Below are 20,569 nucleotides of genomic sequence, written 5' to 3'. Positions count from 1 at the left end.
CAAACGACTCGGTGCATTGGTCTGACATTTTACCATTCATTCTACTTGGTTTACGAACTTCTATTAAAGAAGATTTAAAATGTTCATCTGCTGAACTTGTTTATGGCCAAACACTTAGAATACCTGGTGAATTAATTATTTTAAATAGTAATAAAGAACATGATTTTTCTAATGACGCTCTTCATAAAATAAGAGATTATATTTCGCTTGTTCGTTCTAAAGTTTTTCATCATAACAAAGAAAATTTTTTCGTTCCTAAACAATTAGAAAATTGTGAGTAAGTTTTTGTTAAAGTTCTTCGTAAATCTAATTTAGAATCACCTTATGAAGGACCTTTTAAAGTTATCTCTAAGAAACATAAAACATTTACAATTCAATACAAAAATACTATTAAAAATATTTCAATTGATTTACTTAAACCAGCAAACATACTTATTAACACTAATTTAAATACAAATACATTAAACAACAAAAAACAAAAAAAGGTTACATTTAATATTAATTAATAATTTGTTTGTTTCAAATTTTCTTGGAGAGGGAGCAAATATAGTGTTAACTACTTTGTACTCTTTACTTTAATTTTTAAAATAATTTTAATTGAGTTTTCGTGTTAACTTAAAATTTTGAATAACTTCAAAAAAAGAAAATTCTAATTAGTTGGAAAATATTTAAACAAAAAAATAAACAAAAATAAATTTTATATTGCAAACCAAAATAAAAGAGTTTTTTAAAATATCAACTTGAATGTTGATATAGGTACTTTGTGTGAGGATGCAAAGCTTCACGTTTTTTGTGGTCTGCATGTAATAACTATGACTACGAATCACGTATTTCGAAAATATATGACCTAAACGTAACTATTTGATGAAATTTGATGAATTTTGAAGCTTCTAGCCGTAAAAAAGGGCCAAAAATGACAGTTTATATGAAGTATATAATATATATACCACCGATCCTATGATTTTTTCAGACAAGAATATATGCTATATGCGTAAGCATTTGGTGAAATTTGGAGCTTCTAGCTGTTAAAACGGGGCAGAAATTGCGGAAAGTTTCTTATCTGAACAATCGGTTGTATGAGATATATACTATGTATACCACCGATCTCAATGATTTTTTCAGACATCAATATATGCTATACACGTAAGCATTTGGAGAAATTTGAAGCTTCTAGCTGTTAAAATGGGGCCGAAATCGGTAAAAAAAATATATATATATATTATATATATACCATCATATATATATTATGTATATCACCGATCTCTATGATTTTTTGACACAACAATATATACTATATACGTAAGCAATCGGTGAAATTTGAAGCTTATAGCTGTTAAAATGGGGTAGAAATAGCGAAAAGTTTCTTGGGTTGAATGAGATATATACTATATATACAACCGATCTCTATGATTTTTTCAGACAACAATATATGCCATATACGTAAGCATTCGGTGAAATTTGAAGCTTCTACCTGTTAAAATGGGGCTAAAATTGCGAATATATATATATATATATACTATATATATATACTATATATACCGCCATATATATACTATATATACCACCGATCTTTATGATTTTTTCAGACAACAATAAATGCTATATACGTAAGCATTCGTTGAAATTTGAAGCCTCTAGCTCTTAAAATAGGGCAGTAATTACGAAAAGTTTCTTATCTGAACAATCGGTTGTGGGGGATATATACTATATATACGACCGATCTCATCAATTTTTTCAGGCAACAATATGTGCGATATACGAAATTATATGGTGAATATTGAAGCTTCAATCTGTTAAATTGAGTAAGATATGAGAAAAATCCTCTTTTTCTGAAAAATCCGTTGTATGGAGGATATATGCTATAGTGGTCCGATCCGGCCGGTTCCGACAAATGTCTAATCGGACACCCAAATACACCCGCTCACCAAATTTTATCAAGATATCTCAAAAATTGAGGGACTAGTTTGCATACAAACAGACAGACGGACAGACGGACATGGCTAAATCAACTCAGCTCTTCAACCTGATTATTTCGGTATACTTAATGTTGGGTCTATCTATTTTCATTTAAGGACGTACAATTTTGACCTAAACGTAACTATTTGATGAAATTTGATGAATTTTGAAGCTTCTAGCCGTAAAAAAGGGCCAAAAATGACAATTTATATGAAGTATATAATATATATACCACCGATCTCTATGATTTTTTCAGACAACAATATATGCTATATGCGTAAGCATTTGGAGAAATTTGAAGTTTCTAGCTGTTAAAACGGGGCAGAAATTACGCAAAGTTTCTTATCTGAAAAATCTATTGTATGAGATATATGCTATGTATACCACCGATCTCAATGATTTTTTCAGACATCAATATATGCTATACACGTAAGCATTTGGTGAAATTTGAAGCTTCTAGCTGTTAAAATGGGGCCGAAATCGCAAAAAAAAATATACATATACTATATATATATTATATATACCATCATATACATATTATATATATCACCGATCTCTATGATTTCTTGACACAACAATATATACTATATACGTAAGCAATCGGTGAAATTTGAAGCCTATAGCTGTTAAAATGGGGTAGAAATAGCGAAAAGTTTCTTGGGTTGAATGAGATATATACTATATATACAACCGATCTCTATGATTTTTTCAGACAACAATATATGCCATATACGTAAGCATTTGTTGAAATTTGAAGCCTCTAGCTCTTAAAATAGGGCAGTAATTACGAAAAGTTTCTTATCTGAACAATCGGTTGTGGGGGATATATACTATATATACGACCGATCTCATCAGTTTTTTCAGGCAACAATATGTGCAATATACGAAATTATATGGTGAAGTTTGAAGCTTCAATCTGTTAAATTGAGTAAGATATGACAAAAATCCTCTTTTTCTGAAAAATCGGTTGTTTGGAGAATATATGCTATAGTGGTCCGATCCGGCCGGTTCCGACAAATGTCTAATCGGACACCCAAATACACCCGCTCACCAAATTTTAGCAAGATATCTCAAAAATTGAGGGACTAGTTTGCATACAAACAGACAGACGGACAGACGGACATGGCTAAATCAACTCAGCTCTTCAACCTGATTATTTCGGTATACTTAATGCTAGGTCTGTCTATTTTCCTTTAAGGACTTACAATTTGGGTTTCGTGACGAAATTAATATACCATTTCATTTTCATGAAAGGTATAAAAATAGGTAGGTACTTTGTGTGAGGATGCAAAGCTTCACGTTCTTTGTGGTCTGCATGTAAAAACTATGACTACGAATCACGTATTTTAAAAATATATGACCTAAACGTAACTATTTGATGAAATTTGATGAATTTTGAAGCTTCTAGCCGTAAAAAAGGGCCAAAAATCACAGTTTATAAGAAGTATATAATATATATACACCGATCTCTATGATTTTTTCAGACAACAATATATGCTATATGCGAAAGCATTTGGTGAAATTTGAAGCTTCTAGCTGTTAAAATGGGGCAGAAATTGCGCAAAGTTTCTTATCTGAACAATCGGTTGTATGAGATATATACTATGTATACCACCGATCTCAATGATTTTTTCAGACATCGATATATGCTATACACGTAAGCATTTGGTGAAATTTGAAGCTTCTAGCTGTTAAAATGGGGCCGAAATCGCAAAAAAAAATATATATACTATATATATACTATATATACCATCATATATACATTATATATATCACCGATCTCTATGATTTTTTGACACAACAATACATACTATATACGTAAGCAATCGGTGAAATTTGAAGCTTGTAGCTGTTAAAATGGGGTAGAAATTGCGAAAAGTTTCTTATCTGAACAATCGGTTGAATGAGCTATATACTATATATACAACCGATCTCTATGATTTTTTTAGACAACAATATATGCCATATACATAAGCATTCGGTGAAATTTGAAGCTTCTAACTGTTAAAATGCGGCTAAAATTGCGAAAATATATATATATATATATTATATATATATAATATATATACCACCATATATATACTATATATACCACCGATCTTTATGATTTTTTCAGACAACAATATATGCTATATACGTAAGCATTCGTTGAAATTTGAAGCCTCTAGCTCTTAAAATAGGGCAGTAATTACGAAAAGTTTCTTATCTGAACAATCGGTTGTGGGGGATATATACTATATATACGACCGATCTCATCATTTTTTTCAGGCAACAATATGTGCAATATACGAAATTATATGGTGAAGTTTGAAGCTTCAATCTGTTAAATTGAGTAAGATATGACAAAAATCCTCTTTTTCTGAAAAATCGGTTGTTTGGAGGATATATGCTATAGTGGTCCGATCCGGCCGGTTCCAACAAATGTCTAATCGGACACCCAAATACACCCGCTCACCAAATTTTATCAAGATATCTCAAAAATTGAGGGACTAGTTTGCATACAAACAGACAGACGGACACACGGACAGACGGACAGACGGGCATGGCTAAATCAACTCAGCTCTTCAATCTGATTATTTCGGTATACTTAATGTTGGATCTATCTATTTTCCTTTAAGGACTTACAATTTTGGGTTTCGTGACGAAATTAATATACCATTTCATTTTCATGAAAGGTATAAAAATAGGTCGCGGCCACCGTGGTGTGATGGTAGCGTGCTCCGCCTATCACACCGTATGCCCTGGGTTCAACTCCCGGGCAAAGCAACATCAAAATTTTAGAAATAAGGTTTTTCAATTAGAAGACAATTTTTCTAAGCGGGGTCGCCCCTCGGCAGTGTTTGGCAAGCGCTCCGGGTGTATTTCTGCCATGAAAATCTCTCAGTGAAAACTCATCTGCCTTGCAGATGCCGTTCGGAGTCGGCATAAGGCATGTAGGTCCCGTCCGGCCAATTTGTAGGGAAAATCAAGAGGAGCACGACGCAAATTGGAAGAGAAGCTCGGCCTTAGATCTCTTCGGAGGTTATCGCGCCTTACATTTATTTATTTATTTATAAAAATAGGTAGGTACTTTGTATGAGGATGCAAAGCTTCACGTTTTTTGTGGTCTGCATGTAAAAACTATGACTACGAATCACGTATTTCAAAAATATATGACGTAAACGTGACTATTTGATGAAATTTGATGAATTTTGAAGCTTCTAGCCGTAAAAAAGGGGCAAAAAAGTACAGTTTATATGGGGTATATAATATATATACAACCGATCTCTATGCTTTTTTCAGACAACAATATATGCTATATACGTAAGCATCTGGTGAAATTTGAAGCTTCTAGCTGCTAAAATGGGGCAGAAACTGCGCAAAGTTTCTTATCTGAATAATCGGTTGTATGAGATATATACTATATATACCACCGATCTCAATGATTTTTTCAGACAACAATATATGCTATACACGTAAGCATTTGGTGAAATGTGAAGCTTCTAGCTGTTAAAATGGGGAAGAAATTGCGCAAAGTTTCTTATCTCAACAATCGGTTGTATGAGATATATACTATATATACCACCGGTCTCTGTGATTTTTTCAGACAACAGTATATGCTATACACGTAAACATTTGGTGAAATTTGAACATATCTAAACAATTTTTAAGATAAATATAAAATAAACAAGTAAGGACGGGAGTGTCTTCGGCTGTGCCGAAGACTTCATACCTTTCATGAATGGGGCTCAACAATAATCTTATCCGATTCGTAATCTCCGAATAGTCGGATGTATAAGATAAGAAATATATAGTGAACAAATCTACATACCTAAACGATTTTTAAGATAAATATAAAATAAACAAGTAAGGAAGGCTAAGTTCGGGTGTAACCGAACATTACATACTCAGTTGAGAGCTGTGGAGACAAAGTAAGGGAAAATCAACATGTTGTAAAAAGAACCTAGGGTAACCCTGGAATGCGTTTGTATGACATGTGTATCAAACGGAAGGTATTAAAGAGTATTTTAAGAGGAAGTGGGCCATAGTTCTATAGATGGACGCCATTTAGGGATATCGCCATAAAGGTGGACCAGGCTTGACTCTAGAATTTGTTTGTACGATATGGGTATCAAATGAAATGTGTTAATGATAATTTTAAAAGGGAGTGGGCCTAAGTTCTGTAGGTGGACGCCTTTTCGAGATATCGCCATAAAGGTGGACCAGGGGTGACTCTAGAATTTATTTTGTAGAATATGGGTATCAAATGAAAGGTATTAATAAGTATTTTAAAAGGGCGTGGGTCTAAGTTCTATAGATGGATGCCGTTTCGAGATATCGCCATAAAGTTGGACCGGGGGTTTCTCTAGAATTTGTTTGTACGATATGAGTATCAAATGAAAGGTGTTAATGAGTATTTTAAGAGGGCGTGGGCCTTAGTTCTATATGTGGACGCCTTTTCGAGATATCGCCATAAAGGTGGACCAGGGGTGACTCTAGAATTTGTTTGTACTATATGGGTATCAAATGAAAGGTGTTAATGGGTATTTTGAAAAGGAGTGGGCCTTAGTTCTATAGGTGGACGCCTTTTCGGAATATCGTTTTAAAAGTGGACCAGGGGTGACTATAGAATGCTTTTGTACAATATGGGTATCAAATGAAAGGTGTTAATGAGTATTTTAAAAGGGCGTGGCCCTTAGTTCTATAGGTGGACGCCTTTTCGAGATATCGCCATAAAGGTGGACTAGGGGTGAGTCTAGAATTTGTTTGTACGATATGGGTATCAAATGAAAGGTGTTAATGAGTATTATAAAAGGGCGTGGGCCTTAGTTCTATACGTGGACGCCTTTTCGAAATATCTCCGTAAAGGTGGACCAGGGGTGACTCTAGAATTTGTTTGTACGATATGGGTATCAAATGAAAGGTGTTAATGAGTATTTTAAAAGGGCGTGGGCCTTAGTTCTATAGGTGGACGCCTTTTCGAAATATCGCCATAAAGGTGGACCAGGGGTGACTCTAGAATTTGTTTGTACGATATGGGTATCAAATGAAAGGTGTTAATGAGTATTTTAGAAAGGTGTGGGCCTTGGTTCTATATGTAGACGCCTTTTCGAGATATCGCCATAAACGTGGACCGGGGGTGACTCTAGAATGTGTTTGTACGATATGGGTATCAAATTAAAGGTATTAATGAGGGTTTTAAAAGGGAGTGGCCCTTAGTTGTATATGTGAAGGCGTTTTCGAGATATCGACCAAAATGTGGACCAGGGTGATCCAGAACATCATCTGTCGGGTACCGCTACTAAAACTTTTTCATTTTCTTCTACTAAATATGGTAGGTGTCACACCCATTTTACCAAGTTTTTTTCTAAAGTTATATTTTGCGTCAATAGACCAATACAATTACCATGTTTCATCCCTTTTTTCGTATTTGGTATATAATTATGGCATTTTTTTCATTTTTCGTAATTTTCGATATCGAAAAAGTGGCCATTTTTTACACCAATACAAAGTGAGTTCAGATAAGTACGTGAACTGAGTTTAGTAAAGATATATCGATTTTTGCTCAAGTTATCGTGTTAACGGCCGAGCGGAAGGACACACGGTCGACTGTGTATAAAAACTGGGCGCGGCTTCAACCGATTTCGCCCTTTTTCACAGAAAACAGTTATCGTCGTAGAATCTAAGCCTCTACCAAATTTCACAAGGATTGGTAAATTTTTGTTCGACTTATGGCATTAAAAGTATCCTAGACAAATTAAATTCTTTTATTTTTGTATTTTGTTACACCATAACATTACTGGAGTTGAATGTTGACATAATTTACTTATATACTGTAAAGATATTAACTTTTCTTTTAAAATTTTGTTTAAAAAGTGGGCGTGGTCGTTCTCCGATTTTGCTAATTTTTATTAAGCAGACATATAGTAATAAGAGTAACGTTCCTGCCAAATTTCATCATGATATCTTCAACGACTGCCAAATTACAGCTTGCAAAACTTCTAAATTACCTTCTTTTAAAAGTGGGCGGTGCCACGCCCATTGTCCAAAATTTTACTAGTTTTCTATTACGCGTCATAAGTTGAACTCACCTACTAAGTTTCATCGCTTAATCCATATTTGGTAATGAATTATCGCACTTTTTCGATTTTTGGAAATTTTCGATATCGAAAAAGTGGGCGTGGTTATAGTCCGATATCGTTCATTTTAAATAGCGCTCTGAGATGAGTGCCCAGGAACCTACATACGAAATTTCATCAAGATACCTCAAAATTTACTCAAGTTATCGTGTTAACGGGCAGACGGACGGACGGACGGACGGACGGACGGACATGGCTCAATCGAATTTTTTTTTGATACTGATGATTTTGATATATGGAAGTCTATATCTATCTTGATTCCTTTATACCTGTACAACAAACCGTTATCCAATCAAAGTTATATATATATATACTCTGTGAGCTCTGCTCAACTGAGTATAAAAACAGGTAGGTACTTTGTGTGAGGGTGCAAAGTTTCAGGTTTTTTGTGGTCTGCGTGTAAAAACTATGACTACGAATCACGTACTTCAACAATATATGACGTAAACGTAACTATTTGATGAAATTTTATGAATTTTGAAGCTTCTACCCGTAAAAAAGGGGCAAACAAATACAGTTTATATGGGGTATATAATATATGTACCACCGATCTCTATGATTTTTCAGACAAAAATATATGCTATATACGTAAGCATTTGGTGAAATTTGAAGCTTCTAGCTGTTAAAATGGGGCAGAAATTTCGTAAATTTTCTTATCTGAACAATCGGTTGTATGAGATATATACTATAAATACCACCGATCTCAATGATTTTTTTAGACAATAATATATACTATACATGTATTCGGCGGCCACCGTGGTGTGATGGTAGCATTCTCCGACTATCACACCGTATGCCCTGGGTTCAACTCCCGGGCAAAGCAACATCAATATTTTAGAAATAAGATTTTTCAATCAGAAGAAAATTTTTCTAAGCGGGGTCGCCCGTCGGCAGTGTCTGGCAAGCGCTCCGATTGTATTTCTGCCATGAAAAGGTCTCAGTGAAAACTCATCTGCCTTGCAGATGCCGTCCGGAGTCGGCATAAAACATGTAGGTCCCGTCCGGCCAATTTGTAGGGAAAAATCAAGAGGAGCACGACGCAAATTGGAAGAGAAGCTCGGCCTTAGATCTCTTCGGAGGTTATCGCGCCTTACATTTATTATATTTAATATATACTATACACGTAAGCATTTGGTGAAATTTGAAGATTCTAGCTGTTAAAATGGTGAAGAAATTGCGCAAAGTTTCTTATCTGAACAATCGGTTGTATGAGATATATACTATATATACAACCGATCTCTATGATTTTTTCAGACAACAATATATGCCATATACGTAAACATTCGGTAAAATTTGAAGCTTCTAGCTGTTAAAATGGGGCTAAAATCGCGAAAATATATATATATACTATATATATATACTAAATATACCAACATATATATACTATATATACCACCACTCTGTATGATTTTTTCAGACAACAATATATGGTATATACGTAAGCATTCGTTGAAATTTGAAGCCTCTAGCTCTTAAAATAGGGCAGCAATTACGAAAAGTTTCTTATCTGAACAATCGGTTGTGGGGGATATATACGACCGATCTCATCAATTTTTTCAGGCAATAATATGTGCAATATACGAAATTATATGGTGAAGTTTGAAGCTTCGATCTGTTAATTTGAGGAAGATATGACAAAAATCCTCTTTTTCTGAAAAATCGGTTGTATGGAGGATATATGCTATAGTGGTCCGATCCGGCCGGTTTCGACAAATGTCTAATCGGATACCCAAATACACCCGCTCACCAAATTTTATCAAGATATCTCAAAAATTGAGGGACTAGTTTGCATACAAACAGACAGACGGACAGACGGACATGGCTAAATCAACTCAGCTCTTCAACCTGATTATTTCGGTATACTTAATGTTGGGTCTATCTATTTTCCTTTAAGGACTTACGATTTTGGGTTTCGTGACGAAATTAATATTCCATTTCATTTTCATGAAAGTTATAATTAACGGATCGTAATAAAATTGGGTACACAAATTTTCCCTATAGCAGGAAATATTTCTAGAAAAAATGGACGAGATCGGTTAAAGACCACGCCCACTTTTATATAAAGGATTTTTAAAAGGGTCGTACACGAAAATAATAAGCTATATCTGGGCGAAAAAGAGCTTTGTATCAATAGAATTTTACTTTCTAAATTGATATATATATATATATATATATATATATATATATATATATATAATAATAAACCTTTTTTTTCCTTTTTCCCATTTTTAATCGTACTTTTATTTTTAATTTGTGCACTTATTTCACTTTCTCTAATTACGTATTCGTAATTTCATACTTCTTTTCTTATCTTTGTGCTACTTGAAAAATCTTTCAATCTTATTGCACTAATATGTTACCAATATATGAAGGTGCTATAAGTGTATGGGGGTAGAGCAGCTCTGAATATGAAAATACAATTTTCGGGCCGATACATATAATATACAAAAAATTATTACAGAAATTTTGAATAAAGTTTAAATAATGACTTGTTTTATCTGTAATGTGTGTTATACTCAATGCCCAACACTTCTGTAATTTTGCTACAAACTCTTCCGCTCGAAGTAAGAAAGTCTATAACATTTTTTCTGTTGTGCTAATAATAAAAAAAGCTAATAATTTAATGTTAGGGAGCTCTGACACTAATGTGGCAGAATTGCTTTTCTCCATTTATTATGGCTGAAATGAAGAGAGTAGAGCGTGAATTACGGTCCGAATTCGTCTCTTAGTTGTCCATTTTTTTTTTCAAACATTATTTATTTTGCTGAAATTTCATATGACTAACTGTAACTAAGGAACAGGCGATGCTATTTCGTACAAAAGTATGCTTATTTTGGATTTTTCACACACATGTACAAATATTTCAAAAGAAGGTTTCAATTTTTGTTTAGACATGTACTACGCAATATGAGTGCACTAAATAGCTCGTCTGATTTGCATAATACCAACCGTGATAATCTCATGATACTCATTGAATTAATACACTTAATATCAATATTTACATGTATTTTTAAAAACCCCTCCCTCCCATCAATTTCGGTCAGTAATGAAATCCATTGAAATAATAACAATTTGTTTACTTCTTATAGAAACCATACATTTGTAAAGCACCTCGTTGCACAAAAAGGTACACGGATCCCAGTTCGTTGCGAAAACACGTTAAAACAGTGCATGGTGCCGAGTTCTGTGCAAGCAAAAAGCACAAGGGTGCACCGCAAGAGCACGATAATTTTGGATTAGATGCGCAGGGTGGCAATAATGGTACATTCGATATGATCAGTTCAAAATCGTGTGTTCATGCACAGTTTCATGGCCGAAGTCGTCCTCACATCAATTGCAGCCCCCGAAGTGATGATACACACTCTGGAAAGCCAACAAGTGTATCTAGCCCTGACATAAAGTCGGAATCGGATACCAATGTGCCCGAGCATACTCAGAATGGCCTGGATGAACAGCATTTTGTAATTGGTAACATTTCTGAATCCAAATATATTACTGCAAGTTGTGCCTTGGACCTTATAAATGACGAAATTGAATTGAACAATGTTGCAAGTACAGTGGACGAACCTTGGGAATGTAATGAAGATTTTAAGGTACCAGATTTTCCATACGTCTTACGAGCAATGGTAAGCATTGATAATGGAGCTAATGCTGGTTCTATTGGAAGCGTAAGTAACGAAACTGCAGGAGGTGGTGGTGCAATACCACGCCAGAGACTACGTAGTCGATTACATGCCAAAGGGATACATTTGGGAACAACATTCCTATCAAATATATCAAAACCCCATCGCAATATGACCATAGGTATTGGAGAGCTTAACCATCGAATAACTAACTTAAAAATGGAGCCATCTGATGACACAATTTCAGAAAACATCCCGAAAATGCCGCAACCAGTTCATCAATTAACGAAGTTGCAAAAACGACTTCAACAGCATCAGTTCTTACGCCGTGACAGTCAAAGTTCTAATGTCAGTACATACTATTGCAGCATGCAGAGTAGACGAAGTAGTCAGTCATCCCAGGTATCTCTTATGTCAAATATGAGACCATCATATAATACAGGATCCCTCTACGATCCAATTTCGCCTGGCTGTTCAAGGCGATCGAGTCAACTTTCAAATATTACTTGTGGCATAGTAGGAGGATGTGCAAATAACTATAATGGTATAGATAATATAGCTATAACTGGGATCACCAATGGTAATAATATAAACAATATCCGAGCTTATGATAACAACGTCCAGAAGACATTAGTATCATGTGATATAGGGCACTTTTCCAGCGAAGATAAAATAGTATCACGCATTGATTCATTGGAAATGTATAAAACTAATTTAAAAGGAAACAATGTTCCGCCACCAAGATCTTCACATTTGACGACCTCACGAGCACAGTCTTTTAATTATTCAAAAAAAGCTTTACAAAATGATGGCGGTCGTACCTCATTTCCAGGCCTACAATTGCCGTCTCAGAATGAACAATGTGACAATGAAGAAGCGGTTCCAATAGTGTCCGACATACAGATATCTTCCTGGCGTCGACATTCAGAACCCATTAGTGGACACAACGATTCTTGTTGCGATCCTCTTCAATTATCTCCGACGCAAATGTCATGCAGAAGCCGAAGGAATAAAAGCACTACTAAAGATTTAAAAATTGATGACTATCGAACCAATTTAGAAGTTAAAAACAGGTTCGTTCCCGGTACAGAGAAATCAATAGCCGTGCCCATCGAACATCATCCAAACGAAAGAGTTAACTTGGATGAGGTTGAAGAAAATGAACTTATCGAGAATAAATTGGTTTTACCCGACGAAATGCTTGTGTACTTGAATCAAGTGTCTGATAAGCCAAATTCCATTAATGAACCAGAAAAGTATGCACCTCAACAATTTATTCAAAGGCATCCGTCAGAAGCCATTGAAATAACTAACGAAAGTGCCACAAACAATCGGAAATATACAGACCAACTAACCAATAAAGGAATTTCGAACCCGGATTTTCCAATATTTTCTTCTGTAATACAACCTGTCCCCATCATAAATTCATTATCTAACAACCATTTAGTAGAAGTAAGACCGATTATGGTGCCTACTTGGGAAATACTACGTTAGCAAATGAGTTACAACACTATACCTTTAACTGTGAACAGAGTGGGTCACCTTCGGTAACTTCTACCAACGATTATTATCGGCCTCAAGCACAAGTAGACGCGCGCAAATAAATAGATTTGGCTGAAACTCCATTGAGTTGTGTACAACAGCAGCAGGGGCAGCAGCAACAGATATTCAAACATCGTTCAGGCTATCAAAGTGAAAAATATGTTATTCAATCTAGAATACACAATACATGTATACAACCGCAACATATTCATAAGCTTTTAAAGCCATCAGCCACTAGTATTTATATTGATTCATCAATGTCTAGTTTACTCGACACTAAGGCTTATGATGATTTAAGTTCTAAAGAATATGCCACTAAAGGTACAGATAATAACCTGCAGTTTGCTACATTACGGCCTATGCAGCAGGAACAGAATATGGATCAATTACCAGAGATATCTCTGCAGCCCTTGACTGGTCAAATTCAAGAGTTACCGTTTACTGAAATACAATGTTGTGATATTAGTCAATCTCTAATGTCTCCCACCTTTGAAAATAATCAGTCGGCCCTGCTTAAGAACCTCCCGGGATCGTATACATCAACACAAAAAACCGTAATCACTAGGAAAATGGCCGTACAATCAATGGCAACTTATCAGACACAAGCAACCCCGTTCGCAGGACAATTTGTATGCAGTGCTCCTAATCGAATAACAGCAATACCAGTTGATCGTTACAGTACTGGTTTCACTAGCGATTTTGGTGGTGAGTGCATACGCACTCAAACATACCTGATGCAAACGGATCGCTCGCTCATAAGAGCATGCGGCTTGATACATACCAGCGAACCCTCGAATATGTGCAGAATTGTCAAAGCTGGTTGGAAACCAATCACTCAACGGCTACATGCAATATTATCCAAAGCAACTTCGAACAATATCAAGGTGTCAGCAGTTCAACTCATCCGAATGCAAACATGATTATAAATGATATGACAACTTCTTTAGGTTCACTACTGGAAGAAAACCAATATTTTGAACTCTTGAAATAAAAATGCTTAGCTTCAGTTGCATGGCAGCATGTGCCGGTGGGGAAGTGCTTAAATAAGAAATATTAAGATAGTCATATTTTTATTTACTTTTATAATATAAAAATAATAAAACTAACGTTTGCCCTGGATATTTTAAAACAGTACTTGTTCTGATAAAATTATCAAAATTTGCCTATTACGCCTAGGCGATTAAACCGCTGCGTATTAAGGTACACCACACATTCCTTATTTACGATAAAAAAAAGTCTGTGAGGGCACCAAATCAAATTCAGTTGGTGGGAAATCTATACCCAGAGGGTACTTATTCACAAAGTTATCATAACTTCGATTGGATAACGTTTGTATGTAATGGCGTCGAAAAAGATTCTGACTGAGTCATCCGTGCGTTCGTCCGTTAACACGATTACTTAAGTACATATATGTATCTTTATCACATTTCCTATGCTGGCTTATTTCGACCCATAATATATTGGTTTAGAAATAGGCGAAATTTAACGATAGCTACGCTTAGTGATAGAAATTTTAGATAAAGTATCGATACCGGTACTCATATAAAATACTCGGATCAAAGTATCTATGCTAGTATTCATATACAGTAAAAGGTATCGAGTATACTCGATCCAAGTGAGTACTTCGGAAGTTTTACCAAAAGTGTAGTAACTTTTTTTTTAAATGAGATCGTATGTTTTGAATTTAATAGAAAACCAGTAAGGAAGTTTAAGTTTGGACGAAACCGAATACTATATACCCATCTGTGTGCTCTTACATATATTTTAAGGATACATTTAAAGGGATACCACACGAAAATTAATTGATTTAAAAGATTTTTAATCGACTTATGGCGTTAAAAAAATTTCAGTTAGAAAAAAGTGTTTCTAAACGGGGTCGCCTCTCGGAAGTGGTTTGGCAAGCACTCCGAGTGTACTTCTCCCATGAAAACTTCCCAGTGCATATTCATCTGCCTTGCAAATGCCGTTTGGGATCGCCATAAAATATGTAGCATGACGTAAATTGGAAGAGAAGCTGGGTCTAAATCTCCTCGGAGGTAAGTCGTTCGTTTTGTGAAGAGATTAACCAAATAGAACTTATGTAATGTTCACTTCCATATCTCTACTTGTGGTTTTTGTTGAAACAGTGCTTCGCCCCATCCATATGGAGCGACCACTCCCAAATTGTCATCAATATCCTCTAACGGGAGTCCAAGGAAGCCATCAGCTTCAAGACGGGTGGCCACAGTGAGAGGGGTGTTAGAGGCGTTGGAAAGGGTAACTCTCGCCTCACTATGTCGGTGGCGCTCTGTGGACATAAGAAGACAGCCCGTGTCGGTTCTGAGAGCGGTGTTTTGACAGGCTCGTATTTGAGTAACCTTTAGGCTCGGTGACCATATCGAGGGGTAACTCCTTCTGGTGGCGAAGGGAGCTTTAATATATAGAAGTTAAACAAAAGCGGCGATAGCTTACCACGTTGTAAAATTCTTCTTACGTTAAATGCTTTTTTTTTAACAGATAATTGACGGCCCACGTTTTTAGACTAGGAGGAGGGGGGGGGGGGGGGGCCCTTACAAGTCGTACAGTAACGTGCAGTGGTTGACTGTGTAAAAGCTTTTGATAAGTCTATCTCTACTGGAAGTATTGTTACGTACCATATATATAGAGGCACAGTTAAATTAAACACACGACCGTTTAAAATTTGGTGGATTTATTATTTTATTCAGTATTTAAATTGTTAAAGTGTAGAATAACTATAAAAATACTTATATTCGAACTAATTAAATTTGCTTATATTTAGGCGGTCCGTGTCTCGAATTCAAATGCAACTGTCCAATCGTTCGTCAATGTCGCTGATGCTGTCCTCGTTTTGTTGTCGTTCGTCAAGAAAGGGTTATTGTGCAAGGTTGCATATTAGCGTATTTGCAGGACCGTACCTTATGGCACGTTTAGGGATATCATGTTAAGGCATGCAATCCCACATTCGGCCATCCTGACTAATCGTTCGGCTCGAACGATGGGTCCCACTTTTTCATATACTCGGCGACTATGGTCGTTCGTCCCTGACCTTCACCTTCACCAACCTTTTCTACCTCGTAGCGATCATGAGCCAGAACTTTCACAATCTTGTAAGGGCCAAGGCACTTCGGCCTTAACCGAAAGCAACTCCCAAATTGAGTGCGCTTGATGGCAACTAACTCGTTTTGCTTGTACCTCACTGCTTCTTTTCTTTTAGTATCGTAGCTACGTTTATTTTCTTTCTGAATCAACGCAATATTTTCTTTGGCCTGTTCTCTTATAGCTTCACGTTCTAAATCTAGCTCATCGAAAGCTGCATTCTGCAAAAACTAATTTAATTCCGACAACCCGGTTGCCCTCATATCACACCCCGTCAATATTTTAAAAGGTGAAAACTTTGTACTGCGCGTTGGAGTGTTATTTATGGCCTGTTGAACTATTTCTATATGCTTATACCAGCATTTGAGCTCCTCCGCGCACAACTTTGACAACATTGGCACTATTTGGTACATCCGCTCGGCTTTGCCATTTCCCCTCGGAACTCCCGTTGCTATTAATAAATGCTCAACACCTTCTTTTTCGCAGTATCCTTTAAAAAGGTTACCTGTGAAACCGCCTCCACGGTCTGTTATTATACGCCTAGGATTCCCGAAATTCGTTGCCTGTTTGGAAAGACGGTCAACGACAACTTCAGCACCAGTATTTTTGGTTGGGTACAACCACACAAATTTGGAAAAGGCATCCACCACAACCAAAATATAATTGTAGGCCTTCTTTGTTTGCTCCATGGGCCCTACATAGTCGATATGGTAAGTGCTTAGAGGACGGGTCTCTTTATCTATGGGATTCAGCAGACCTTCCTTCCTCCCAGCCTTCGCGTCAGTAACAATGCATTCAACACAACTCCTTACGATTTTGCATATTTTTGAGTTAAGTTGTGGTATGAAAAAGCTTTTCTCAACAGCGTCTTGTGTTTTCTTTATTGAGAAATGCCCCTGCTTGTGTGCTGTTCTTATTATCTCGTCTTCCATAACCGTAAGTACTATTATAAGTTCCTTTACAAGATCCTTATACAAGAGGTTGTGCTTCTTAAAGAAATCGTTGTACGTCTCTCTCTTCAAGACCTTAAAAATCGCTGGAATGCATTCATCCTGCTGCTGAGCTTGTTTGAGTCTATGGATTAATGAGTCCTCTAGCATCAAACAGGCTACCCTGCTTAACGCGTCAACGTGACGCATTTTGGTGCCACTATGATGCTCGATGACGTAATCGTAATCCTGTAGCATCATTGCCCAACGAGTTACCCTTAGAGGCACGTCCTTTTTCTTCATTGTAATGGTGAACGCGTTGCAATCCGTGACAATCTTGAAGTGAATTCCCATCAAATATACCCGCCATTTCTTGAGAGCTTCCACTATAGCTAGTTTTCCAGCTCATATGAGTGGTACTTATCCTCAACCGGTTTTGTCTTTCGGCTCATATACTGGACCGGATGGAATAGCTGGTCTTCACTGTCTCTCTGTAGGAGTTCTCCTCCGTACCCATACATAGACGCGTCAGTATGAACCTCAGTAAAGGCCTTCGCGTTTTAAAGTTTCAAAACCGGTGCACTGATCAATGCTACCTTCAGCTGCTGAAACGCGGCCTGTTGACATTCCCCAAAAACAAATTTGGCGTCCTTACGCAAAAGGTCAGACAATGGTTTGGCGATCATTGCATAAATAAATAAAAAAATAAATGTAAGGCGCGATAACCTCCAAAGAGATCTAGGGCCGAGCTTCTCTTCCAATTTGCGTCGTGCTCCTCTTGATTTTCCCTACAAATTGGCCGGACGGGACCTACATGTTTTATGCCGACTCCAAACGGCATCTGCAAGGCAGATGAGTTTTCACTGAGAGCTTTTCATGGCAGAAATACACTTGGAGCGCTTGCCAAACACTGCCGGGGGCGACGCCGCTTAGACAAAGTTTCTTCTAATTTAAAAACCTTATTTCTAAAATTTTGATGTTGATTTGCCCGGGGTGCGTACCCAGGGCATACGGTGTGGTAGGCGGAGCACACTACCATCACACCACGGTGGCCGCGATCATTGCATACCCTTCAATAAATCGGCGGAAATAAAACGTTAAACCGAGAAACCTTTGCAATGCTTTTTTGTCATTTGGGATCGGAAATGTCTTTACTGCTTCGGTTTTACCTTCTGGTGGTCTTATCGTACCTCCCTCCACTACATACCCTAAGAAGTCTACTTTTGTTTTGAGAAATTGGCATTTTTCCCACTTAATGCGCAAATTAAACTGTGCTGCCCGATCTAAAACTGCCTTCAGCTTTATTATCCCCTGATCCACATTCTTAGAGGGAATGGTAAGATCATCCATGTATGTTACTACAATGTCATTCCCAACAAGATCCCTAAACACGGCGTAAATGTATCTGGTAAGTTCAGCAGGAGAATTCGAAATTCGTACATACAAAAATTCTAATTGTCCTTGATGGGTAACAAACGAAGTGTATTTCCTGGATGCTGGTTCGATTGAGACGTGGAAGAAACCATTTCTCAAATCTAGGGTTGTGAATACGCGTGCACTTTGCAGCCTCTCAATCACATCATCCATGAGCGGCATGGGAAAATTGTATTTGATTATCTTCTCATTAAGACGACGATAATCGCAGCGCAATCTCTTACTACCGTCCTTTTTCGAGACAAGGACAATTGGCGATGCATACTCTGAGGCACTGGGTTGGATAATGCCTTCCCTTAGCCACTCGGCAACTTGATTGTCAACGATAAACCTGTCAGAGTATGACACTCGACGTGGTCCTTGGAAAACAGGACTATCATCAGTTAAACAAATTTTCATCACAACTGGGGATTCCTGATGCTTCATCGGCGAATAACCTCTCACAGCAATCTCAATTGCTTTAGGTTGCACGCTGTTTGGGTGGGATAGGTTAATATTTACTTCGTTTTTAGGTTTTTCATCGATTGATAACGACAAGTCTTTAAACTCCTGCAATACACACATCTCTAACTCTGGCCCCCTCAACCCAGGAGACTCTGTCGGTTTCAACTTACCTTTCGCCTTAAACTCGACATTATCTTCCGAAACAATCAAGTCAACCTGTTTCAAAACGTTGTTGCCAATTATTGCCTGATACACAATGTCTCGCTCACGGACGACGTGAAATGTTACATCTAGTTTGACGTCATCTGCTTTTAATTTGATATTGAATCCGCCAACTGTATGAAGAACACTATTACCTATGCCCCTTAACTGGTGTCGTTCCCTAGATAAGTCAATATATCCTAACATCAAGAGAACGTCGTATCTCAAGAGACACAGGTCGCACCCTGTATCCAGCAAAGCCGAAAATGTGAAATTATTTATTGTCAGATCTTTAAAAATAACACATCCTATAGAGGATGAAGCACACACCGATTCTAAAGTATTGACGCGAGGCGTCTCTTGCTTGATTTTGGCTTCTTTTTTCGGACACTCAGCAATGCGATGCCCAGTTTGGTTGCAGCCAAAACATGTCGACTTGCGTTCGCGTTGGCGGCCATTAGCTAAATGACCTACTTCACCACATGGATAACATCGCTTGGTATTAGTTACTTGCGACTTGCCTGTATTTTTTTTTTGGAATCCTCCCGCTTTCTCTGCGACACACCTGAACTAATCTGACGACTTTATCGTATCTTTTCATATATTATAATCTGAGCTTTCAACTCGGCAACTGACCTAGCTTGATACAAATTTGCTTTTCCTGCCCTGGAGCCAGGAATACCATCTACAAAATACTCTATGCGGCTTTTGTCGTCAAAATTTACGGGCCTACCTATCTTATAAGGCTATATAGGTACTCCCGATAGTCCTCGTTTGGACGTTTCCTACGATTCCTAAGCACACGGTGCACCTCAATAGAAGAAGCTATAACTCCAAATTCATTCTTTAGTGCATCCTTCAGCAAACACCAACTGTTTATTCCGCGTTGGCTGCGCACGAAAATTTTAGCGGCACCCTTTAACAGCTGCTTGCCATATATAAATGTTTGCAAATCACCCCACTGCACAACCGTGGCATTATCCTCAAAATCGTCAAGCCATTCCTCAGCCGAGGGATGTCCGACACCGCTAAACGATGTCAGGGAACTTTCTATATCACGCAATGTGAAGGCTGGACGACTACCCACCCCTTCTTGCATTACGTTGCTCTGAAATGGATCAGTACTGTTGTAAGACCCATCGTCGTCACCGATGGTCAGGCCATAGTGCTCACAAAGACGACCCTACAAGGTAGCTTTGCGTCCAGTCGTTGGAACTCCGACAGC

General features: G+C 37.2%; 1 protein-coding gene across 1 annotated transcript in view; it reads left to right on the top strand.

Moving 5' to 3' along the window:
- The window catches only part of LOC137235840 (transcriptional activator cubitus interruptus-like), a 195,168-nt gene extending 180,794 nt beyond the window's left edge, over positions 1–14,374 (top strand). Inside the window, exons 3-5 of the mRNA XM_067758657.1 lie at positions 11,165–13,187; positions 13,307–13,876; positions 13,951–14,374. Of these exons, the coding sequence (XP_067614758.1) occupies positions 11,165–13,187; positions 13,307–13,876; positions 13,951–14,231 (2,874 nt within the window). The 3' untranslated portion in view covers positions 14,232–14,374. The remainder of the gene's footprint in view (positions 1–11,164; positions 13,188–13,306; positions 13,877–13,950) is intronic.
- Positions 14,375–20,569: the final 6,195 nt, after the last annotated feature.

Source organism: Eurosta solidaginis, unplaced genomic scaffold (genome assembly GCF_040869045.1).
Source record: "Eurosta solidaginis isolate ZX-2024a unplaced genomic scaffold, ASM4086904v1 ctg00000779.1, whole genome shotgun sequence".
In the NCBI taxonomy this organism is placed as follows: domain Eukaryota; kingdom Metazoa; phylum Arthropoda; class Insecta; order Diptera; family Tephritidae; genus Eurosta; species Eurosta solidaginis.
The sequence above is the reverse complement of the archived record's forward strand: the minus strand, read 5'-3'. Positions and strand labels throughout refer to the sequence as shown.